General features: G+C 37.7%; 1 protein-coding gene across 1 annotated transcript in view; it reads left to right on the plus strand.

Moving 5' to 3' along the window:
* MYO3A (myosin IIIA) overlaps positions 1-26,908 on the plus strand; it is a 134,896-nt gene that overhangs the window by 22,297 nt on the left and 85,691 nt on the right. The window contains exons 4-6 of the mRNA XM_067291809.1: positions 9,413-9,517; positions 10,298-10,397; positions 25,647-25,723. Coding sequence (XP_067147910.1) covers positions 9,413-9,517; positions 10,298-10,397; positions 25,647-25,723 — 282 coding nt within the window. The remainder of the gene's footprint in view (positions 1-9,412; positions 9,518-10,297; positions 10,398-25,646; positions 25,724-26,908) is intronic.

Below are 26,908 nucleotides of genomic sequence, written 5' to 3' on the forward strand. Positions count from 1 at the left end.
CATTATCACTCTTCATGGCACCTCTCAGTATGTGGAAGAGAAGGACAGGAACTGCAGGCAGTCTTGCAAAACAGCTTTTGGTTTTTCATGATCTGGGAAGTTTGGCTGAAAAAATTTGCAGCCTCTGTATCATCCTCACCCCAAATGCTCCCAACACAGGAAGGGTCAGAGCCGAGGAAGGGGCTGATTACATGATTCCCTTTTGGGATGTTGAACTGTGTATGTGACTTAGTGTATCTAAAGTTTAGCATGCAATTCCATGGAATTGAAGTTGTTAGGACTTCAACCATCAAACCAAGATTTAATCTTAAAAAGAAGAGGCCTAGTTTAGAACATGGAAACTTGAAATAATAGGGAACTGTGCGAGGTGCCATGCTATAAAGTGATCATCCTGTGGATATTGGCGTAACGCCCTCATAAACCTTGTAGTCCTGTCTTAGGAACAGGCGTAAGAGAAACTGGGTGGTTATCCAGCAGTTATCCTGGGACAGGCTCAGAAGCTGTAGTGAAGGACCCTACTGCTGCCTTTGGACCAATCCTTGCATCTTCTTCGGAGCTATTCTTAATGTCTGGTTGGCTACTGTGATATGGAGTGGGCAGATTTCCTGTCCACTTCCAGAAAAGCTGCTGTAGACTGCTGAAAATATAAACCTTCGTGATGCTGTCCAAACAGAATCTGACCCCTCCTTTCCCACGTTCCTTCCTATTTTTGTCTTCAGAGCCACACGTGGCTTGTGTCCGTTCATTCTGTAACAGCTGTCTGGACTGGATTTCTTATTTGTGTGTCAGTTTTGGTCAGAATAGGAAAATGTTGAAATTGGTGACAGGCGTTTCCTTGTGAGGCCTCTCTGAGTAATATCACTCTCTGACTCCCACAGCAGTCCGTGAGAACACCTAAAAGCAGGACCTGGTGGTCTCATTTTGGCTTTCAAAGAGATGAGCCTATCTGAGATAAATTAAAGACATTAAATCATATCTAGAGTGCCTTCTTGTTGTACGGATGAGTAACTTATTTGGGATTTTTCTTTTGCCTGCTTACAGTATGTTTTCATTAGATATAACAGTTGCTGTACACAGACATGTTTCCATCTATATGGAGATAAAGGCAAATTTTTGGAGTTTTAAAAAGCTTCAGACTGAAGCTGTTCACTATAATATATTAAAGCATTGTAATAAGAGAGCAGATATGCAAATTTTTTAGATGGAGATTTACTATAAAAAAATTATCTTTCAGAAAATCAGCATAGTGGAAAACAAATAGTCCCTTTCATTTTGGGAAGGGTAGTGTGATTTGTCTAAATATTATCAGATATTTCTAAATGACATATATAGAAGAAAAATGGAACAGTTGAAAATGGACTTTTTCATATTTTTCAATGTGGATTATTTTTCAGTGATGTCTTTGGTTATAATTGCTCCATTCAGACCAACACTCAATACTTTGATCCATTACATGTCTGAAACAGCCTTGATTTCTCCATTTCTAATGTGCACCTCTTTGCTTGCCAATTATAGCAATTTTTCATTCTTGAATTATATCCTGTTTTCTGAAGATCAAAGATTTGTGTCTACAACTATCATTTGACACTTCAAAGTTTTAGTAAATACTTGTAATTTTTTTTGCAAAATTAGTATTTGATATTACATTGTTGTTTGCACAGTCCGCACCCTTAAGGCAGCTGTTGAGCATATGTTATTGCCCACCTTACTGTGGTATTTATTGCACATGCAGAAAGCTGGGTCTGATAAACCTCTTAACAGTTTTTGCCAAGTAAAGCAAAAGCCCAGAAAAAAGTCTTTTTTTTTTTTTATTCTGTCATGTAACTTAGTAGCATGTTGGTACTATGCCTCCCAAATTCTAATATTTAACATCATTTTATTTTCTGTACATTTTAATTTTGACCATATCTTTGTTAAAGATGTGAGGTTATTTAAAAAAAAATCCAAAGTATATTAGTATAGCCATTTGTGGAGCCCAGATTACCAAGCTTGTCTTAGCTTTACTGGGAGATAGCATCAAGGATAATAAGAATGCTTGAGGTAAGACTCGTCTCATTTAACTTCAGACAGCTGAGAGTTAAAAACCTTAATGCAAAGGTGATGGACAGCACCGTTTTGCTGTGTTTGTTCTCAGTTTGTATGTTGGGTTCCTTTATAAAGGGAGCGACTGAAGCAAGTGGACTTGTCTGGCTCAGGCAGAGAGGGTTGGAGGCTGCAGGGTTTGGGGGAAGAGCATTACAGTGAGGAACCAGGAGTTGAGGGACAGGACTGCTGAGTGGTGCAGGGAGCAGACAGCCAGGTGTCAGTGGTGGTAGAAGGAAAATCATCCTGAACTCCAGAAAGAACTGCAGAGTTGGTTGCAACTCAGAAAACCACTGAGGTAGCTGAAGCCAAGTCCTGGCAGCAAGGACCCGCCTTGCCACAGACGCAGTGAGCAGGGGAGATTGGTTTGTTTAATTTTAATTTTTAATTTGACCTACTCACTTTGAGTTAAGCATTCGAGTTTTTGATTTAATAAAACCTAGGTCTTCTGAGTAGAATCCTTATGGTTCTTACAAAATTCTCTGTAAGAAGGTGGTCTTGGTATGTCCTTCTCAATATTTGTGCTTCATTTAGGGTCCCATCTCAGTGCCTGCGTCACCATAGGCTCCTTTTCTAGTCACAGTCTTCTGAGAGGAGAGGAACTGCGTTTTGCATGTGTCCATTTCTGCTTCACTCCCTCTCTAAAAAGAGCCTTTAGGCAAGCTCCATTGTTTCAATCTGTGCTTCCCCAGCCATGCTTTCAAACCCAACAGGTTTCTATTGCGGTCATTTAAATTGCAGTGAAAGATGAGCATGGTAGTACTTGGAACTACTGTGTGAACCCCAATTCATATAGAATTGACACTGCAAAAGAGGAAGATTCTTTGAAATCTTTCCTAATTGGTAAAGACTGAGCAAAAGCAATATGATTCTGAACAGGCAATAAAAGCTGTGAGGTGCTCACTGTTATCACAGGCTGCCCTATTTGCTTACTAGATTTTGTTTTCTAGAGCCTCAACTAAGTTTGCAGCAGTCAGTAAAAATACTTCTGTTATTATTGATCTTTGTGTTAGGCCCTGCTTTTTCTCCCTAACCAAGGGAGAGTGCTTTTGCATGTTCTTTTTACCACTGCTCCTTGAGTATAATAAAATGATGAATTGCACTGTTTTCTGTATTAAAATGTTCTTTCTTGGCAAGCTGCTTCTTGCATTTGTTCGAAAAGTCCTGGACTCTCTGTTAACCATTGGCTTTCAGTTTTGTAGTTAGATTAGTTCTGATTTTGCAACATGACCCTTCCATTTTGCTTGATTTAAAGAAAATTACAGCTATGTTATGCTGTTGCCATGCTCTTTCAGAATTTGTTATAAATGTGTTTTCAGGTGTTTTAGATCCTGATTGCTTTCCATTGCACTATTCCAAATCATAGTGTGATATTACTTCAGTTGCATACTCTTTTGGGGAGGAGATGCGGGCAGAAGGGGTGGGATAGATTCATTTCTTTATTAACTTCTTACAGATGTAAATATATTTTATCAACAGCATAAAGAATGTGAATTATGTGATGATATGATATGAAATTTCTATAAGGATGAGCTTTTGGTTGGCACAGCCTAACTGAATTCCAGTAAACCTTTTATACAGCACTGCCACTTACTTGCTTTTGCTCATTATGTTAGAGACAAAACAATCTTAAAATTGTTTTAGATTCTCTGGTTTTAAGTTACGTTGTTATGCCAAGTTCAAATTGTGCTGAGTTTAAATTTGAAAGAAGAAAAGGTTTCAAGAGTAGAGCATATTTTGAATACTGAAAATGTTATGGAAAATAGGTTTCTTGTACGCAGTAATATCATAGTATTGTGTATGGATGACTTGATACGTTCCAAAAGTACTAATGAGTCCTGAGAGTCATTACTAAAATAGGAAATTTCTTTTTCAGTGTTTCTACAGCTAGAAAAGTGGCATCATGAAATACTACATTTTAAAGCCACAAGCTTCTGTATATAGGAGAACACAATCTTGACATAGACGTGGTCTTTCCCATTTTGGCCGTGTAGTTTTGCAAGGTAGAAAGAACTACACTGTGATCGAGGAAGAAAAGAAAAAAGGCCAGCATTGCATAAGATGGAATAGGAGAACTTTTCCTCTGGTGGGATGTCTTGTCAGTGCATGAGCTGGACGAAGAAAATAAGAAGTTAAAAGCCAAACTCAATATGAAGAAATCAGAAGTAACAAACAAATGCCTGTGAGGCTGCAACTAACACAACCCTGAAGGTGCTAGATGATAAAGCAAAATTATAAATACAGAATGGTCTGTAGTCACTGAAGCTAAATCAGAACTAAGGAAAGATATCTATTTCAGTGAAATATTTCATTCACGCTAAATTGAAAACAGTCAACTTTACCTAAAAGTGTAGCTCTCTAAAAGTGATCAGGGTTTTAAATTTTCAGAATGGCTTCAAGAAGGAGAAACAAAAATGCACAGCTAATGTACAAGCATTTAAGGATAAGCTCAGAAAGGCTAATATAGGGTAGCAAAGACAAGATTGAGGATGTTAACAAAATCAAAGAAACTATAGGTCTGTTACTGAGAAGAGAGAGAAATGAGATACAAGAAAGTATGGTGTATTTCTTTACAAAGTGAGGAAAAAGAATGACCTAGGGAAATAAAGACCAATCTGTTAACTTTGATATCCAGAGTGGTTCTAGAAAAAATTAGTAGAATGCAGTATACAAATACACAGAAGATGAACAGATTTGTACACTCAGTGTACAAATACCTCAGTAACATGATAAAAATGGTCAACTCGGACTGGGCTAAATTAAATCATATTCGTATAATCTCTTCTTTTAACAGCATAACTGGTGTAGTAAGGAGAAAGCAATAGATGAGATCATGTCTTTTGTGAGGCTGTGGTATGGTTCTATGTGACACTTGTGTGAGGAAAATGTGACAGAAGCTTCATATAAACAGTAAAGCAAATAACCTAGTTTTCATAAAACTGAACTCAAAGAATAGTGATTACCTTTGGGCTTGGAGAACATCAAGTGGGCATCTGCTTTTGGCCTATTTCTGTTCATTAATAACAAAAAACTTGTGATGGACACCTAGTTGAATTACAAGCACTTTGGAGAATAGCACCAGATTTGCAATTGTGACATACTTGAGAGATTTTTTGGAATCACAAGGTGAAATTCAGTAGGCATATGCAAAGCACTGCCGTCCTTAGGAAGAAGAAATAAGACATACCTGGCTAAGCAATAGAACTGAAGGAAAGGATTCTCTGCAAAGTGAAGATTATTCTATTCTGTCCAGCTTTTCTCAGCTAAGACTTCCAAAGGAACAGTGTATGTATGCAGTTTGGGCAAAATGTTTCAAAATATCAGTGGCAAATTGCAGAGTCTAAATTTGGAAAACATGAGTGATTGGAAAAGGTTACAGGAACAAGGGTCCACTTGATTTTGTTCTTGCATGCATTTCACACACTGAGAACTAAATTGAATTGACTTTCTCAGTTCACATCTTCTACTGCTTGTGCTGTAAAAGTTGAGCTAGCAGATCCCACCACTTCTTATCCCCTACTCAATTCTCCTCTCATGATTACCAATTGCTTAAAATAGGTATTATAAAACCAGCACAATCCCCCAGAAATGTGTGTGTGTGAAAGAATGAGGATGTATGTATGTTTGGGGTAGGGATGAAAGAGAGAAATATCATCCTGTCTTTCCAGAAGAAGCTATGTCTCATGTCAGATTGAAGGAAATTTGTTTGATCAGTTACTTTGACATTTAGGATGGGAAGCAGGCCTATGGCACAGGTCAGATCAGACAGGTGGCTTCTACTGCATGTGTCTTGAGTTCTCCATGCATTTCTTGTTTCCTGCTTCATCAAGGTATTCTGAAGATATTTTGCAATCTCTGGAAAAAAAGAAACATCTTTAAAGTTTAGCTCTGCTGCCTTCATGATTTCTTGTCATACAAGCATTACAATTAGCTTAACTCAAACCCAATAATTTTGGTAAGAAGATACACAGCTTTTGCTGGGGACAGCATGCTAATCAGAAACAGCAGAGATCATAATTGTAAACTGCAATATTTAACAACACCCCAGGAAATTTCCAGTCTGGCCACACTGCTAAATAATGTTTATCCTATAATCTCTTGTTAAAGAGCTGCAAGTTTTAAGAATTTTTTTTTTAAGATTTCATGCCATGGAGCAGATTTTGATCAACATCCCAAGGATAATTTATCTCCCTTCCTGCTCAGATTCCCACTTGCTGCTGCCAGTTTTGGTAAAAAGAAGCTCCTACAACCATTTTTCAGAACTGCCTCAGGCAGGAGTACTGTAATTTTCCGTGGCTCCTTTTGAGAAGGAAGAGAGGAGGCTGTCTCATTTTTGCTGCATTTATGATAAGCTTGCATTGAACACACATATAATTTGTTAGCCTCAATGAGGAAAAAGACCACTGTTTGAACTTTATCTGCTTGCATGGTTGTAGAGATGTGTGACAGCATCCCCTGTAAAAAATAGACAGTAGAAATAGGAAATGAGACTGAGGCAACATTTTACCCAGGAGATCTTCTTCAGCCTGTAGAAAAATAGAACAGGGTTAATACTAACCGATGTTGTCGTCATCATCATCATCTCCTCCCCCTCGCCTCACGCAGCTCAGAGCCCAGGGATACAGTGCCTTCCATAATCTCCTTTTCTAATTGTACTTCGTATTCCAATAATCCCTTTTCCTTTTTTTAGCTGCATGCATTCTAATACCTAGCCTTTTTTTCTCTTCCTCGTATACTAGTGGTCACAAAGATCCAAGTCATCTGCTGTAAGTAAAAGTACAGCTCTCACAGAAGTAACAAAAGGACATTTGGCCTGTGCATGCAAGAACCTGTGTCTGTAAGATCTTTAAATGAACTCTCCCTAACCAGCTGCCCTGCTTTGGGGCTCAGTAGAGGATTTCTGTTGTGATGGGGGTGACTTGTTTTAGTGTCCAAGACTTGCTCAATTGACCTTTTACGTGTCCAGGTTCAGTTTTGGCTTGATCTAAAGTCACCACAGTTTTACTGTCTTACTTAACCTGATGTTTTATATCATTTTTATCTTATAATGCAGATATTTATCTTGTAATAGGGATTTATAGCTTATGAGAAGGGTAGAAAAATTAGTTAAAACAACAAGTTTAAGAAAGTAAAAATAAGTATTGCTGTCCCAGGCAATTGGATTAAGTCTTGGCTGCCTAAATATTGAACAAGGTGATTTCTGAGGTGTTCTTTCTTTTGTCTGCTACCTACAGAAAGAATACATTTCTTACCTGATTAGTTTTCTTTAATTTGATCAGAAAGACTAGCAGATACCCAGTTCTGTTACAAAACCATAAGATCTATCAATAAGAAACAGAATTTTAATACTAGATGATGGAGAAAAATAGTTTGAAGAGCAATATTATATTTATATAATTTGTTTCACAACTGTTTTGTCACTCATCACTCACCAGCCAGACTCAGTGCCCTGAAATGCAAGTGCATTAAATTAAGTGGAATTGCTATCATCTGTTAGGTTTGATTAAATATGTCAGTGATGTGGCAAAGTTAAAACAATAGAGAGCCTAGAAGGATAATGGCATTGTAAAAGAAAAAAGTAAAAAAAAAAAAAAAAAAAAAAAGTCAATGGAGAAGAGACCAGCATGGCTAAAGACCAGTAAATTCAATCTTGCTTGGGAATCTGACCCTGATCCAGCAAAGTGGTTAATCTCATCTTTTAAGCATGAGTTCTTCCCTTCTCTAAGTATGCGTATTATCCAACTGAAGTTAAGGGTGAGGTTAAGCGTGTTCTGAGATTCTTGCCATAGAGCTCAGCATCTCTCAGACCAGAGCCTTCACTGACTTGACTAGGGAAACATCTTGCACCAAGGCTTATGTATTGAATGGTATTTGTGTAGTCGTTCATGTCGTGCATGCAACCTAGGGTAGTCACAAAATTATTATAATGTTTGGGTACAAAAGTCTATAAAATGCTTTGCCCTATAAGGTGCAAGTCTTTTTTTTTAATTGCTGTACAGAAAAATGTAGCAGCATAGAAGAACAGATTAAAAAAAATCAAATGTCTGATGTCAGGAGTTCTACAGTTGAAAGGTTTTATTGATAAACTATTCCATTCAATCGAGTAGACTCCAAAATCTGTGGTCAAAAGGAATTACTGTTTTGTGTTACACTGATATACTGTCTTATGTAAATTCATATTTTCATATGAGAAGCTATTGGATAATACAGTATAAAACTTAAATTTTGTTTCACTTTTATTGGAAACATCTACTCTTTAAAAGAGGTAATGCCTGTTCAGTCGATGAGTATTGTTTGATGGTGCAAGGGAGATATCGTTATGAATAGTTTAAGGGCTTAAGTACTGATTTCATCTTTGCAGGTAGGTAACTGCTACAGACTTAAAGTTACAGTGTTGCTTCATCCTGCTGAAAATTTTTGAGTGGTTAAAATGAACAAATGAAATATTGCAGATCTTAGCTAATCTGGTGGTAATGTGCATGTGCTAGTCTTTCTGGAAAGCAAGGTCAAACCTCTGCTCCCTGGGTATACAGGCGCCAGAGGACAGGTTTTTGCCTTGAGTCTAGCTGGAATTTAGACAGGAGAAAGAGGAAAGGAGTCAAGAATAAACTGTGGTGTTCTGAATCCAGAACAAGGAGCTCACAGGGTTGATGCTGCAATGGCTGTGATTTGTTAGGTCCCTTGGCTATAGTTTGTGTTGCATTTGTGGCCAACCTTGTATTAGTGGAAGATGAGACTTTTTTTTTTTCCCCACAATGCTTTCATCATCTTCCGTGATGCCCACCCCTCTTGTATGTACCTTCTAAACTAGGAATTAAGTGGCACCTGGTAAAGAAGGCAGCTTCTTGCTTGGAAGATATCCCTTGTTGGGGGAAATTCTCTGCTGCCTGTCTTCCAATGCCTTAAATCTGTTTTCCATTGTATGTAGTTTTTATACCTGAGAATTGATGCTGTCATAATCTACATTGCTGGTAAGTCGCACATGATGAATATAAGCAATTAGTGTGCCCCCAAGAAACAAGCTTTCACAGGAAATTTATTACACTACAAGCTACTTCAGTTTCAGTGAAAGCCAACCATGTATGTGAGAGAAGAAAGAGGCTGCTCTACTTGTATTTGGTCAATAAGAATTAGATGGAGAAAGGAAGAAACATTTGGTATAAGTTGCTGTGTATGTTGTTTGTGTAAATGGTAGACACAAAAAGAAATTTGTGGTTTGCCAGTTTAATAGGATTTCATTCATGTAAAAATATGAAAACTACTGTAAACTAAAATTTGATGGCTACTCCAGCATTTCTTAATCCATTTTTGTATTCCATGATCTTTGCAGCTGTGCAATGGTGGATCTGTGACTGATCTTGTGAAAGGGTTTCTGAAGAGAGGTGAAAGGATGAATGAACTTATAATTGCTTACATTTTACACGAAGCACTGATGGTAAGATAAATTCTCAATGAAAGGACAGCCAATATTCAGATAATATTTTTTTTCTTTGAAGGAATGAAGATCAATTCCACTCTAAACACAGTGTCTTGTATCATAGTAGTGTTTAATGAAATCAAGGTAATGTGCAATTCATACAATTCTTTTTGAATGAGCAAGGTAAAGAACAGTTCATCTGTTTGTTTCACTATTAAGAGAATGAAAATTGATTTCTGACCATTGATTTATTTCCTCAGTAAATACAGTTCCACATAGGAATTGGTTTTCATTTTGAGACATAGCAGAAATATACTCAAAATAGTGTTCTGTTTCTTATGTCAGAATCCAAGATATTTTTATAGCAAAATGATCATCAGATCTAGTGAATTCAAACACTATCATAAGAAAAATTGTCTTGGCTAATCAAGATCAAGTGTTTTTCTTTTTCATTGTCTTTTAATTGGAATTTGACTTTCTGCAATGGAATTATTGATAGGCCTTAGCACTTTTCTTGACTGTACTCTAAAGGTATAATATATAACACAGATTTATAGTGCTTTTCTTCTGCTGCTGTCATAAAACTTCTAGGTGACAGAAAGTGGATCAATTAAAAAATACCTGTTCCACATAGTGGGCCAGGTGTTTTTCCAATAAGAATAAAATCTCTGTGGTTTTGGATAAAAAATTCTGTTTTAAGGTTTCTGATACTTTTGTGCTACCTTTCTTTTTCTGCAAAAGGTAATACGAAGAACAGAGCTGCCAGTAAAAAGTTAATATCTATATCTCACCTTCCAGGGCCTTCAGCATTTGCATGAAAACAAAACTATCCACCGTGATATTAAGGGAAATAATATCCTTTTGACCACTGAAGGAGGAGTCAAGCTTGTGGATTTTGGTATGTTATGTTTATTTATTCAGTCAGCATTGGACCTCTGAGGCATGGAAAATAAATAGAGGAAAGAAATTAGAAAAGAGGAGCTATATTAGCTTTTTATTTAGATTTTGAATACTTCATTAAAAATAACTTGGATAACTGAAGGTACTTTTTAATTTGATAGAAATAAATTATTTACAGGCTCAGAGTTTTTACAACTTTGTTTTTTCCAGCCATTTTAGTAATGGTATTTAGATAGCATGGCTAAGGAGTAGAAGTTATAATATGGTGTTAGTAACTGCCAAATGCTTCAGGGCAGACACAGTAAGTGGAGTGGCAAAATGGGGTAATATGGTTCAGAATAAGGTTGGTGTTAAGAGCCTCCAGGACCATGCACTGGTTCAGTGAAATTAGGAGCTGGTAGGCAAAAGCTTTATGTAGTATATGAGAGGAATTAGAACTTACTAGATATTATGAAGAATGGGAGAGCTCCACCTCAGTTGTAAACAGTTCATTAGAGATGCTACCTGAAGGCAGCAAAGGGGGAGCTAGCATGTAGGAAATCCCCACTTTCCAAATTCTGGGAAGGCTAGCAGGCTTTGGTAAGCCTAAACCTAAGACTAATCGTTGAATAAAAAGGCTCAGTTCAAGTCTGTTACGCCTAAAGGGATTCTTAAGTGCTGTTGTCTGGTTTCATCACCAGACAGGAGGAAGCAGTGAAACAGGTAAAATGGGTTACCTTAAAAGTTTGCTGACTATTATTTTATTTAAGGGAATATTAAAATTTGCAATGCTTGTTATTATGAACTTTTTATTAGCACACCATCTTCTAATCTTTAAGTACAATTTATAGGTTGTTACTTTATAGAATAGCAACCATTTGTAATATGATGATTCCATTCAACATAAGGAAAATTTTCCTTTTCTTTTACCCTCCTGTTTTGCTAATGATTTATTCAATTGATACATAACAATTGTTTAAACTAATCATGGGATTTTAACGCCCATTGGTATAGTGTCTTCCTGCCAGTAGATTGTATTTGTGCAACTCTCATTACACAAAAGATCACAGCTGTTAGGATTACTAATTCTTCTGAAGATTTATGTATTTATGTTCATTTTTTATCCTTAGATAAAATCTTCAGTTGCAAAGGCATCACACTTTCTAAATTATTTGCCATATGCTTGCTAGTAGTCTCTGATAGTCTGGAAGTTTAGTGTGAGGCAAAATCAATATTTTTGCCCACAGGCTTTTAATGTGTTGTGGATACTAATTTTTTTAAGGTGTTGAAGGCAATTAGAACTGTAGAGTATCAGTGCATCTGTAAATTAATTCACTTCTGCAGATGTCAAAACATACTAGCTGTAGGGATGAGAACCTTAATTCTTTATTCCCCGGTTACTGCAATCTACTGCTAAGGCTATAATTGAAAAATAATCTTCAAATCTTGTGAGCAAAATTGTGGTGTCAAAGCATAGAACACGCTCAAGAAACAAGCATGCATACACAATTATATGGGTTGAAAAAGGGCCTGTGACATCAGCAGTCCTTCCTCTCAAAGGAATGCAAGAAGTGCACCCCTCCTTAGAGACAGATTTTTCTCTTGCAATTTTTTTTCAAAACCAATCTGAAAACAACAATGATTAATTTTAAATCAAAAAAAAATTGTAGTTTTCACAAAGCCAGCATGGAGGACATACCATGCACCTTTCAGGCTAATGTTTAAGGTATTCAGCCAGGATCTGGGAGATTCTTCTCTTCTGCTTAGGAGGATTTGAACCCACACTAATTAGATTCCACAAGTGTGCTTAAGGCAGGAATGTGAGTGGATCAAAATCTCTCAAGTTGACACTGTTACAAACAGCTGTACATAAACATTTGTTGAATCAGGGACAGAAACCCATAACCACGCTTTTACTTAATAAGCTGATGAATCAATGAGCTACAGAAGGAGACAGACACACAGGCACAATCTCTTTCTCTCTCAGTAGATATTCAGTGGAAATAAAATTTTTGTTTTGGATTGAACAAATTACTACATGAAGCTAACCCTCTTCCTCCCCCCCCAAAAAAAAACCTCAGGTAATCATGCAGCTCCGTCTAGCGTCCACGCAGCATTTTCATGACAGTGTAGAGGGAAGCAGAGACATAGTAGATCAAGAACTCCTGCCCCTCCAGCATTAACCAGCAGAAACACTTGACAGAGGACGTGAGCCCTTCCTGAAGATGATGTTGGCTGAGCTGTTCTCTTACATGCTGGTTGATGATGGGATGTTCTGAAGAACCCTTTGCTCTCTTCCTCCAATACTCTTTATGCTGTTTTTCATTTAAACAGGTGTATAAAACCTGTATTTGAAAGATGGACCTGTGAAGTACCTTATGTAGTACAATACTAGAAAAATTTGTGTCCTCAGCCTGTATGTGTGGTGTGGTTATGTAACTTGAACTTTTGTCACTTTTTTTTTTTTTTAAGTACTATTAGGAGTTCCTAAGAGTCACAAATGAAAAAACTCTAAAGTGAGTTAAATATTCTTTGAGAATGGTATCTCTTTCCTGTGTTCTTTTTGTACTCTTTGAATTTGCCTGTGTAATGGTGCGTCACCATTCAGAGTCCTTTCTGTCTTGTGCAGCAGTACTGACTTTCCCGAACCTTCATTTTGTGACACAATTTATACAAATTGTCTATGGTTGTTGCATCATAGGCATTTATATGTATGCTGTGACCATGGTTTCTGAACACCGTACAGGCTGTAATGGATAACCTTCACAACACTGTTACGAGGAAGGAAATTACTATAATTCCCAGTTAACAGCTGGGGATCTGAAACTTTGAGAGATTGAGTTGCTTGAGGTAATATGGAAAGTCTGTGGAAAAACTCTCCCAAAATCCAGGCTAACAGTCTTAACTGTTTGTTTGCCTTTCATATAGGTATGAAAAGTTAATGAGATGAGAAAGTCTTTCAAAGACTACCATGGCAATGTCTCACCCAGGTTGCTTTAAAGAGTGAAATTCTTGCTCTGTCTTAAAATTCTGCTGCAATATTATTTAACCTGTATAGAATTTACTCCAGTAATATAACTCTGAAACACCTCAATCCCAAAATATATATTGATCAACTCAAGTAAATGAGTTTATAGTCTCTTCCACACCAATGCTTCTGAAACTAAATGGCTTATTGAGGAGCTGCCAGATAGAGCGATTATTTTAAACTGTCCATTCCGCAGGAAATTTGGAATACAGTTCCTAGAGAAGCTTCTGCTCCCCTTATGTCCATCCAATATGATAGTTTAGATCAGCAGAGGTAAACAAAATCATTCTCTTTGACTCCAAACAATAAGAAGTCACCAACAGAGTCTTCTCTAAGCAGATCCCATGACCCCTTCTTCAGTACCTGAATTCATTAGCCTCCTCTGCCTAGAAGGTTAATATATTTTGCAAAGTCCATCTTTTCCTCTGTTACAGAAGGATGACTAAAGACAGTCCATGTATCTGGAACATTTGTGGGAATTAGCTGTTTAGCTCTTCTGATGGAAAATCTTTGGGAAAGATGCAAGTCTGAGAATTGCAACAATTATGCTCCAAGTTTCCCTTTGCTGCAGCAATAGAAATAATAAATAGCTGCACTGTTTTCAAGTGCAATTGATATGTTGCACTGTAGGATAGGGGCTTGATAGAAAAATATGCATTTACATTAAAACAAATGTCCTGCAGCACTTCAAAGAATGAAAACTAAATAGCATACTCTATAAAAAGAGTTGGAGACAAGCAAAGTATGAACAAAATTTTCTTTATAAATGTTTTTAATTACATTCACAGCTGTTCACTAGGTTTCTGGGAAGGAAATGTTTTTGTTCTCTTTCTCTCTTTTTAAGTTTTTTATATAGGTTCCTCAGATTTCAGGGTTTTTGAGGAGGATTCTAATGTTAAAGAGCCCGATTTCAAAAGATATCTTGGCCACTAAAGATGCAAATTAGCATCTAATAAGATTTTCAAAAACTTCTAGCATGTAAATCCAAATGAATTAGATGCTGGATACCTTTTAAAAATCTCATGAAAATCCATCTGCAGTTTTTACTGCCTAAATATCTTTCAGTGTCTGACCTTGTTTCATCAGTTAAAAAGTGGCCTGAAGTCACTGGCTCACATAGCAGCCCTCATCTGTAATAAAATTCATATAGTCATCTGCATCTTACATTGTGTAACCAATTTCATAGAGAGCTGAGTGCGTACCATCTGCTTAGGCTGAAAAATACTTGCTTATTTGAGTATTTGCACTCAATTCATTTTCTTGAAACTGGAGTGAGGAACAGGGCCATCCCTGTATTAAATAGTGTCAGTCTGAGACAGAATTCCCTTTCCTCTGAAAATTCTAATGTGCCAAATAAAGGGCTGTTCCACAATGGGAGAAAAGAAATTTAGCTGTATTATTGTTGTTATTGTTACTGTTTTAACTTTGTTCTGAAAAAGCCCAAATGACATTTCATTCTGAAAAATTTGACATGTTTCTGAAATCCCCTGCCATCCCAGGGAGCCTGGGAGCTTGGAAGCCAGAGCTCTTCATGCTTATATATTGTTGAAAGAAGAGGATTCTAGGATCCCATGGCAAGTGATCTTTTTGGCTAAAAAGAAGAGTGTAATGCTTGATGGAAAATTCCTCTTCAGCTGTGTTTTTGAGGGTTGACCTTATAGGCTGATAGTCCTGAACAAGAGCATGGGTAGCTTATGCTTTTCTGGGACTGCTGAAACCTGCATATCTCAGGATGAGCAGCTGTTGCCTTGAAAATGGCCCAGAAAATGTAAGTATAAACTGTACTGCACCACTTAGACAAATGCATTGCTTTTCAGCAGCTCTGTTCCTTGCTGAAGGCCATGTCCTTCTATGATGAAAGCATACTTTCATACCACATGTAATTATGCTCTTGAACTTACTATGTTCAAGAAAAGTTGTTGAAAAAAGAGTCAGAGGAAGTGAAAAAGAGAGTCAGATGTTTATGTGGGTATTAGGAACATCTAAGCTCCCAAAATGAAAATAAAATGTTAGAGGACTCATCAAATCTTGTCCTTTGGAATATAAGCCTATTTCTAACTACAAGAGATCTCATGATTCCCTCAAGCCAACTAGTGCGGCCCTGTGGGAAAGAGGTTATCCAAAAGGATTGTCAATCTCCATTTTCCATTTCTTCTCAGGCATTTCACTGTGTATCTCATTTCAGTATGTAAAACTCTCCATCATTAGTGTCTCTAGATAAGCCCAACTATACATAGGAAAGTTCTAAAGCTTTAGTATTGTTAAGCCAGGTTCCAGGGGAAGACATGGAAAGAAGGTAATGCAATCTCACTGCTGCTGGCAGATGGCTGGAAAATTGCAAACACTGTTCTGAATGCAGTTAATAGAATACTCACTTCAAGAGTTCCTTTAGGACTGTGGATAATGAGATTTCAATTTGCATAATTACCTGAAACATGTATTGTAACATTAATGGAACATGTCTGTAGTGAAGATAGGATACTTTTTGTATTTCAAACATGTTTAGTTTGCATTTTTCTACTTTCTTTCCAAGCGATTTCAAATGTTAGAAGTGTTGCATTTGCAAGTTGCATGTGAATATTGGCGTTCCAATTTCATTGGCATTAAAATTTCAGATATCATGCTGGGCATAAAGCTGACACAGTTTTATTGTGGATGCATACTAGCTTGACTCAACTAGAAATTAACCTGAGTATGACTCATTGGAGGAAAAGTGGATTGGGGGAGGGAGTACAGTATTACTTTATTTAGACATACTTAAAACTGGCATTACTTTGATTAATACTTGACCTATTACTTTGATGTAGTTTGGAAGCTGCAGATAGACAGAGGTCCACTTTTGTGTTTGGAATGTAATAAGGTAATTATTTTGCTACAGAGAGAATGATGATGCTTCTGTTAAAGCTAGTTGAAATCATTTACCATTAAAAGCCAAGGAAATCTTAATGCTGACATTCCCAAACTGCTGCCTTGTTATTCAGAATTGTAATTTGGTAAAACATGCCAAATGTGAGAACCTTCCTTTTTGGTAGTACATTTCTATATTAACTCTCCTCTTACTTTAATTTTTTTTTTACAATTTTATCGAGGTAACACTAAATGAAGGTAACAATTTCATTTCATAATTCAGTTCATAAATTGAATTTCTTGGGTTTTCCCCAGAAAGTGTAGAACAATTGTGCCAACATTCTCTGTTGTGACTCTTTCTTAGAGAAAGATCTAAGTACTTCTAAATACTTCTTTCTTACAGATTACAAAATATTAATAATGCTTCAGCCCTGTTAGTCATCAGCAAGAACTGATCAATATATTAACCCTAGGCATATTCATGCCTATCTGTAAAGAAATACAGGCCAAACTATTTAAAATTCAGCAACTAAATTAAACAGACTGAGTTTTTGAAGTGTTGATAAACCGGCAGCTGCCATAATGACAAAGCAAGAATGGTAAAATTAGTTACACTATACAGCATGTTCAAATTAATAGGTCCAGTCTCAAAATAATTAGTGAGTCCATGGTAAGACTCCATCTTAATACCTCCATCTGCTTAATTGCTCACCTCTCCTGGTTTACAGAGCTTCCTGCTCAGTCATGCAGGAAAAGCATCTGAAATCCAGGGTCAGAGGTGAGGGAGGGAACCACAGTGCTGAGCTTCGTGCTTGCAGCATGACACCTCACTGGCTGTCCTGTTCCCCCACTGTGACACAGTGCTGTGGCCTCTCCCTTCCATGATCACACTTGATAGATACAGTGGGCTGATTGATCACAGATCAGTCTGGCGAGCCTTGTGTGGCACATGGCATTGCAGAGGGAGAGAAGGCTCATGGCACTGTACTGCGACTGCATGCAGTACTGGTCTGGCTGCAGTGGACTGTGAGTCTAGAGCCACCTTGTGCTCAGCGAATAGCTTGAGAAGTGAGTGATCCAAGTTTAGAACTGGGAAATTTGGGGGAAGGACAGTTTGATTCCTTTCCTTGTTAATGTATATCACAATTTTCAGCCTTGAATGTCCTGCTGACATCGAAGAGGAGCTCAACATGACCTTGAATAATTTTCCAAACTGCTGTAGATTACTTATTCTGGAATAGTCAGAATATCCTATTGTGTATCCTTCTTCTTGCCCTGCATTAGCTATAAGTGTTGTCTGAATCATTCTGTAAAAATGAAACAATTAATTAAAAACATTTCATTTGAAAGTATTCAAAAATATAATTACTTTCTTTCTGCCCTTAGCTTACTTTAAGCAATGAGTCATAGCGAGACTTATTTGCCTTAGTCATTCTAGCATGCATCCATAATAAAGCTGTCTGCTTCAATGATTCAGATCAAGAGCAGGCTATCATTGTGTTGTCATTTCTGCATACCACATAGCATGACATTCACATGTTCCTTCTAAACAACTTTTGCTGGGGCTGTGACAGAAGCTAATAAAAGTAAGAACTTCAATGAAAAACTTCCTTCATGAGCAGCTTGTCAAACTGCTTTGAACCCAATCAAATTAATAATTCCAAATTTCTCAAACCAGGGTTAGCAGGGATAAGATGGATTGCATTGACTTGAGCTGTGGAACATTTTCTTTGTTGACTGTTTAATTCTTTGTTGAAGGCTTAGTCCTTAAAAACTTATTTTATGGGCCATGTGTGAATGAAAACCTTTGTGCTGTCCAGTAACAGCAAGAAGAAATCATGTGACCAAAGGCTGTATCCAGGATAAGCTGTTCACTTGGGGTTTTTTAAACAATTTTTTCTACTAAGTCTCATAAAGATGTCACTGATGGCTTAAACATTAAAGAAGTCTGATACAGAAAGCTGGTATCCTATGCCAGAGACACATGAAGCTAGAAAATAGTGCTCTCGGTCCAGAAAAGACTCCCTCGTGGTTCTCCCAAGGGTCAAACAATCATCTCTTCAGCCCTTTAGCAAGTCAGCCCAGACCATTTTGCATGTAAAGGGGGCAAGAGGGGCTGGCTAGAAAGTATGCTACAATGCTCCTGTGTTCACTAGCATATGATCCTACAGGGACTGTGAGCAGCTGGTATAAGGCAGGCAACCTTTTTAGGTAAAACAGCTCTGGAACTCATAGATTCACCTCTGACTTTTAGTCCAAAGGATTTTCAGTCTGAACTTTGAACATCTTCTGTTATCAGTTCTTGTGTGCAGAAATTAAATGCAGTGATGGAAGCAGAATTGCAAAGAATTGTCTAAAACAGCCCTGTAACCACTAGTTCTTGGCGTAATTCAAGAACCTGTTTGGTAGAAGCATCTGTATGGCCTTTTTTTATAAACACTAAAATTCTTAAGTCTGTTCTACCTTGCCTTATTTCTGCTGCCTAAGTGTTTCTCAGAGACTTAGAAGTTTTTTCCGTTTACTCACCTCTCGTGTTGGTCTATATGTTTTATGTGGTATTAATTCAATCCCGTTTACTTCCCAGAACTTTTGGACTTTTCAGAGACCTTCATTTGTCCACACCCTGCTTCATAGCGTTTTAGGAAAAGAGCAGGTTATTAGAAAACCTCTGGTCTCACCTGCTGTACAGTACCACCTGTTCATTTTTAGGTGGCTATTGAACTCAGTGACTCAGTTTGCACTCAGTATTTCAGTCCTTAGTTGTCTTAAATATTCTCTCCCATCAGCATAGTTGCTGCCAGTATGCAGATAATCCTAGCAGGCAAACCATGCCACGTAACAAGGAGAAAATCCCCTGGGTTTCTTCCAGTCATACAGGGAAAAATTCCTTTGGAGGCTTAAGAAGTGGCAGTCAATTTGAGTGCAAGTATGTAAGGAAGGCAGCATCTAAAAAGGAGAACTTTCCTGACTAGCATACTGCACCAGATTGTAGCTGCACAAATCCCTAAGGCTTTGGAGAAGACTAGTTCTCCCTTCTGAATACATCTGGCCAATTGTGCATCAGGAAAACAAATGTTCCTTGCCTCCTCTTCAGGAAACCAGCTGAAGCCCTGAAGCATGAGATTTGATTAGAATCATTGGCCTTGTGCCAAATCAATCTGCTGGGAGGATGTGGAGGGCAGCCTGTGGTATCCTGTTCTGCTGGGGCCAGAAGAGAAAGGGTGCAAACAGAGTCATAGACTAAGGGAGCTAGAAGGCACAGCCACACCATCCTGCCCAATATCCTGTAATACAAAAGACCTCAGATTTCTTAAAGAAGCTGTATTGAAATTTTTCTTTTGAAAAGCATGAATGATACATCTCACAGATGTAGTGAAAGCTGTGCTTTTTCAAGGTCACTATTTGCTGTTTTGTCATCTGTTCCTTGTAGTGATTCTGTATCTGATTTAGGATTTTCATTTAGTTTCTTATATGCCTAAAAATGCCTCTTCTTTGTCTTTAATCCTAGCCATGACTGTACTGTGAAATCCACCAGACTTTGATTACTTTATCTTGTCTTATATATCACCTATATTTTTATCTTATAGTTTAGATTCACTGTTTTTTACCCCCCTTTTCCTCCATGCCTCTTAGTTTTATATAAACACCATGGATTTTTCATCTCCCAGGCCCTTCCTATGCATGGTCTTCTTGGATACTAAGATTTTGACCCTTCTGAAATTGTAAAAGGGCCATTTGGCTGGCTTTTGGATATGGTCTGTTTCAGTTTAAGATTTACATTCTGGAATGTGTGTTTTCCTAAATGTCTTGGGAACTCTGGCTTGCCAGTGGCTGTTGTCTTGGCAGTCTGTTTCATTCATTAAAACATTTTAGGTATTAAGATAATACATAAATACTGGGGACATGGAAAAGACTGAGGGTACTCTATGCCTTCTTTGCTGTGGTCCTTACTTGTAGGATGTGCCTTCAGGAATCCCAGGTCCCTAAGATCAGAGGAAAAGAAAACCTGGAACAATGAAGACTTACTCTCTGTGGAAGAGGATCACATTAGGGTATGCCTGGGCTCTTCTCAGTGCTGTTGAGACACATGTGGAGTGCAGTGTCCTGTTCTGGGCTCCACAGTACAAGACAGACATGGACGTACTGGAGTGAGTTCAGCGAAGGGCCACAGAGATGATTAAGGGACTGAAGCATCTCTCAAATGAGGAGAGGCTGAGAGTGCTGGGACTGTTTAGCTTGGAGAAGAGAGGGCTCTGGGGGATCTTATCAATGTGTATACATACCTGATGGGAGGGTGCAAAGAAGATGGGGCCAAACTCTTCTCAGTGGTGCCTAGTGAAAGGCCAAGTGGCAATGGGCACAAATTGAAATACAGGAAATTTCTATTTAAACATACAAAGCACTTTTGTACTTTATGTGTGATCAAACACTGAAATAGGTTGTTCAGAAAAGTTGCAAAGTCTCTGTCCTTGGAGATATTCAAAACCTGACTAGACACAGGTCTGCTGTAGTTGACCTTAACCTGAGCAGGGGAATTGGACCAGATGATCTCCAGAGGTGCCTTTCAACCTCAACCATTCTATGATTCTATGAAGATTATTTTTGTAAAATTCTTTTTTGCCATGTCCTTTCAAAGGTCTTAGAAAATTCTCTCCACAACAGTTTAGTGGAATCCTCCCTACTTTCCTGCCTCCCCCTTATTTGTTATTCTCTGACCAGAGTTAACTAATAGAAACACTCAGGTTTTGGTTCTGTCTCTGATGTTTATTTTGCAGTGTCTGTTTGCTGCAGACCCCTTATAGTTCTATCGCAGTTGATATTTTATTACAGGTGGAAAAAAAATTGTGTGTTTCTGCTCTTATTTTCCCGGTAATGGTAACTGTTTTCCTTCAGTGGAGCTACGTATAGGATACTGGACAATAAAACTGTAGGTTAGCAACAATAGCAATATTAAATGCTGTTGAAAATAGTGATCATTTTGGCTCCTCGTTTAAACTTGTGCAGTTTCCTTTTTGTTTTAATCCCATTGTATTGGTCAGAACCTCATTTTCTTTCTAGATTTAATTTGAGCGCTCATAGTTTTCTGTCAACAAGGAACCAATATTGCCTCTGTGCTCTTTTCATTTAAAAGTTTGGTTGTGTGGTCACTTGATAGTCTATGAGGAATTCTGAGTATTGGCATTGTTTCAAAAAGGTTCTGAAACATCTCTTGCAAAGCCATCAAGCCAACCACTTGTGTCCTTATGGCCTGTTAGTAACATTTTCTATTAAATACCTTTATGCTTTCTATCCATTTTAGGTAATTAAACTTGGGAGAACCTCTTGGATGTCCCTTAAAAATCTCTCCTTGGAGTGGATGCCACAATACATATAACAGGGTTATGCATGGTTATGATGGTGGTTATGTGCCTGGTGTGTTGTGACGTGCCATTGGGACTGATCAAAATTGCTTTGTTTTAAACGTATTCTTTACCTGTTGTCTTCTGTCATTATGGAATATGAAGAAATTACATGTATTTTTTAACATATCGTATGTATTTCAGCTGATCTGTGTGGAATTATCCTATCTGAATATGCACCTTTGCATTAATACAGTCTGTAACAGCGAAACAGAAAATGGGACCGTGTCAAAGTTAGTAGCAATTATAGAGGAGTTATGACCCTACCATTGTTACTTGGGAAGTAGCCACTTCCCTGACTGCATCCTGACAAGAATGGCTTACTCTTCTCAATGTTAAGCCTAGGATGCTAAAGAAAAGTCTTAAACCATTACAGATTTAGGATCTGTTGTCTCAGGATCTAGTAGGAAGTTGGAGTTGACCGATTCATGAGGGACTGCCTTGATGAGATGGGACAGAGAGGCAAGAAAGGAGAGATCAAGTTTTGCAGCAAACAGGACGGAACAGGAATGTCAAAGCCTGCCTTTCAGAGGGTTCGAGAGGAATGCAATGTAAGATCATGCTGCTGGTTTAAATGCATTTCTCTCAGAGTTTAAAAAAAAAAGTTGGCAAATAAATTAAAGCATTGCAGGTGCTACACCTGTTTAGATCTGCCAGGTTAGCAGTGTGAGCAGTGTTTGGTCCAGAGACTAGCTTGAGGAACGGTTGAATTGCAGGTTCCTACTTCAAAGAAGGCCATAAAGGGGATACTTTGACAGAGGAGTGGACGCTGAGGACACAACTGCAAAAGGGTTGTAGAAGAGGTGGCCAAAGGCAGTGAGATATTTAGAGTGTAAGCTCTTTGGGGTGGGGTCTGTGTTTTCATGTATGAATATAGTGGGTAGCATAGTGGGCATGCAGTCTCCATGCTGTATGTCAAATGTGAATTTAGTAGAATTTACTAGGGCTTAAAGTGTGTCCCTCTCCCTTGCTGTTCCCCCATTGGTATCAACCAGTACAGTTTGCATACCTCTGTCACAGGACATAATCATAAAATGATGTTGCACAACTTCCCAAATTAGATCAGAACAGTGTCTGCTCAGATCGGGTGCTACTATGAGACAAATCTTTCCTAATAACAGAGAGCTCATTTCTGCCCATTTTTTTTTTCTTTTTTGGAATGCTAAGGTCATAAGTAGGTGGAATAGGTAGTTCCACTTTTTTCCAATATGCCAATTTTTGCAATGAAAAGTTTATATAGTGCTCATGGTATAAGGCTGCTAATAAGAAATTTCCACTTTTTACTAGTAAGCTACTGCCTGGATTTTCCAGAAGAAATAAGCAAAAAAAAAAAAAAAAAAAGAAAAAAGCCTTTTGCTGACTATATGCACAATATTTTCTTTTCAGCATTTGTGCATATAAAAACCAGCATGATGTGCATCGGTACTACTAATTCACTTAGTTATTAAGCTGCTCATTTTCATAAGATTTGCAATTAGTATGTACTAAAATACTTCTTTATGAGGTATTTTTAGATTTTCTTAGGAGAATATTTGATTAATTTTGCAACAAAGCAGTAGTAAAGGAGATGGGGGAGGAGCATGATGTTATTGTTAGAAAATGTACAAGTTAAAAAAAGCTGGCCAGCTATATGCTTGACTGGTTACTGAAATGCTGGAAGAAATGTTACTAAGTGTGGAATTACATCATGTTTACAGAAAAAAGCCCAAGGAAATATCATTTGTCATAAGATGTATACTCCATAAATTGAAATGCCACTTCACTGCTAGAAGTAAAAGGATAAAAAAATAAACACAAGAGCCTAAAGAAAGTAGTGATGAACAATTCAAATTAAATCATCTTTTTATTGAAGTAAAGAAAAAGGGGGGATGGGGGGAACCCTTCAGTTTGTTTAATATTTACAGTTCAAAGAGAAGAAACCCTAACAGTGCATAGACAGAGAAGATGGTGCACATTAATATTGCTTTTATATTTTGCTCCTTATCTCCACGTAAAGCTATGATGATTTATAAAATCAGACATTGGAATAAAAAAAATTTAGTTAGTGCCTTTCTTTGCCAGCAGATCCAAATACTGGTTCCTATTCCAGGCCCTCAAGAAAGAGCTTGGCAGAGGGGAGTTCCACAGCATATAGAAGGACAGAGGAGAGAGTAGGCTTCTCTCCCTTCAAAACCAAGGATCAGGCAATGATGTCGTTTTGCATCTTTACAACAGTGACAGGCCTGTGATGATGTGTGCTTACGCTTTACTTTCTGAATGAAATGTTTTGCTGAGGGCTCAGTACAACCAGAGACTCTGTGAGCCAGAAGCTGCTCCTCAGAGAACTCCTTGATACAGCAAAAGCAAAGCCCTTTTTAGCTGAGCTGAATCATGGCTGATGGGCTCTGTGCTAAGACTCACATTGTCCTGCTTTCCATGGTGCGACTAAACATCATGCTGGACACTGGACTTTCTGCAGCCATGGGGAGAGGATGAGACACTTTCTCAAGCCTGGAGTAGGCTGCAGGGTGGCAGCCAAAAAGGCGATGACCTTCTGTGTATGTCTCAAAGGAACAGGCTGATTTACCAGTCAGAATCCTTCTTGCTGCCTTATTTTCAGCAATCATATACTTTTCTGTGATGGACAAATACAGATGATTTGAGAATCAGAGTCGAACACATAACTTCAGAGTAAAAAACAGATCAAATTGTCTGTGCTTTGTTTCCCTCCACTGAAGAAAAAACAAACCATCAAGTTCTATCTAGACAGACATTTAGTAGAGTATTTCCACTTAGCAGTTAATGTGAATTGCTCCTGTTATAAGACATCTGCAGGGTTTTCTGGAAAATAAGACCAAGCATATTCAAACCACTTAATACAAAAGGTTGAAACTGGCCCGTGGTGCCCATGGGAGTTTTATATGTTTCAGACTAATCAAATGGCACTCGGAGAGTGAAACTGAGGCTATTTTTTTAAAAAACAAGGAGTAAATATGAGGGCAAAATAGTTGAGCTTTAGTGTCAGTAAAAATAAGGTTGGAAGAAGAGTAGAACACAGCAGCTTTCTTACCATCCATGGTATCAGCACTTTAGAATATCCTCTGGTGGACCTCAAAGTTAATGATTAATTAATTCATGACTCATAAATCCATCATCTTGCAAGACTTGCTTGGCTGAGGGGCAGTTTTTCTCTATGTGTTATATTCTCCCCTTTGCAAACACTAGAGGTATTTTCAATCAATTCTCCCTTATTTTGCAAGAGAACAAATTGGTGGTGGGCTGTTCTGTATTGCCACAATCAGAAGCTCACCATAGTCCGTTCAAATTCCTAATATTTTGATGGCTTTTAGTCTAAAATCATAGACATCAGAATTCACATTCCAGCTCTTGGCCTGAAATAGTTAATTCGTTAAACTATACAGCTCATGTTACAAAGCTGATTTTGCAGGCATTTGATGTTGCTTTGCGAATGGGGAGACTTCTGTTTTTGCAACAATTTTTCATGGTGTACTATTTTGTTGTTTCTTCGTTATGGCAGAGCAGATGAGGATAAGTATCTTTTATAATGTTTAATCCAAAATATAAAAATAATGAAACAGATCTATTTTCAGTACTGAGCTTTAAAAGAAAAAAATATATATGGTACAGTACTTTTTTTTTTCCTTAAATGCTTTACTGCTCTCATTATTACTTATGTTTTTCTGCTCGTAAAACAGAATATGGAAAAACTGTAATTAGCTAGTCAAAATATACAATCAGATTACTATTGAAACATTCATTTGGGGCTCAATCTTGGTACCACTGAAATCACTGGAAACAAAGAATGTGCAGAACCTGAAGTTCTGAATACCTTAGAGGATTTGGCCTTCAGCAGAGAACTGGAAAGATCCAACTGAGATTTGCCAGCAAAGGAAGTTGTAGCATGACAAGAAAAGTTGAGGATGGCACCATTCAGAGGGACTGCCTCCATTGGAAATAACAGTTGCTCTGATTTAGCTTCCCTTCGTTCTCCTAGGTGTGTCTGCGCAGCTGACCAGCACTCGTCTCCATCGGAACACGTCCGTGGGCACCCCTTTCTGGATGGCTCCAGAGGTTAGATTTATGTTTCATAACATTTTGTCAGTGGTATTCAAACTGCTGTGTTCTGCATTTCTGCTCTTTCTTTGGCTCTTTTTGATCCCTGGAGCTTTCACCAAATGGAATAACAATGTCCTTTAAAAAATATTTTAAACCCGTTTTCTTACATGTTTGCAAGGATTAAGTTAAAAGGGAGTTTATTTTTGAAATTACAAAGTTAGAGGCAAAGAGCAGGAAGTGGAATCACTCACTGAAATGTTTGAGAGGAAAGAATACTGCCATTGATCTTTTCCAACCTTGCATGCTCTGAAACTATGTCCAGGCATCACATCTCCCCATGGATGGCAGAAGCCCTGGATGGTACTGTGAAACATTATAGCTTTGATTTTTGAGTTTCTCCACCTGGAAAATATCTAACACAGTCTATCTATAACTAATAGCAAAAGATGGAAGTGGTTATTATGAAAAAATAAAATATATTATGTATCTTTGGAACTTATTCCCATCTGAAATTTGAAGGATATAAATAGATGTTTTAAGCTGAAGCAGGAAGTTATAAATAAGGCTATATACTAACACTATTCGCACACATACAACATAAATGCACAAACATAAACATCTATTTGTAGCATGTGAAATTACACTGTTTGTAGGAAAACCACATTGGTCTAGCCCTGGAACTAGCTGGATGAAAAATTCTGGATTCGTCCAGCAATGTGAAAGAAATGAAATGTATATGAAATTACATACATTTGCTGTAATCCAGTGGCAACCATGTTTTCGAAAATTTGACTTGATCTTGAAGCTGTCAGAATAAGGACACAGTGGGATATAGTGAATTCAACTTCTGCTTTTCTGCTTGTTTCATTTTATATAGAGCTGTATGGCTGCATTACTTTTTTTGCAAGAATAATTCATGGAAAGAGATTTAGAGTTGCTTCTTCTTCTTCTTCTTCTTCTTCTTCTTCTTCCCTCAATCACAGGATGCAGTTTATCACTTTCCACTGAATATGCTGAGGATTTGCTCCCTTTTATCAGATTAGGTAACACCTGATCAGACAGCAATCTGGTGTTCACAAGAGACATGCTTTCCCTAATTTAAGCGTTTCTTTTTCAGAAACAGGATGCTTTGACTTGCTAAATGTGTGTAGTTCTGTTTATTTCACCCAGTATCTCCATTCAATAAGAGATTCCTCCAAT

Source organism: Apteryx mantelli, chromosome 2 (assembly GCF_036417845.1).
Source record: "Apteryx mantelli isolate bAptMan1 chromosome 2, bAptMan1.hap1, whole genome shotgun sequence".
NCBI lineage: Eukaryota > Metazoa > Chordata > Aves > Apterygiformes > Apterygidae > Apteryx > Apteryx mantelli.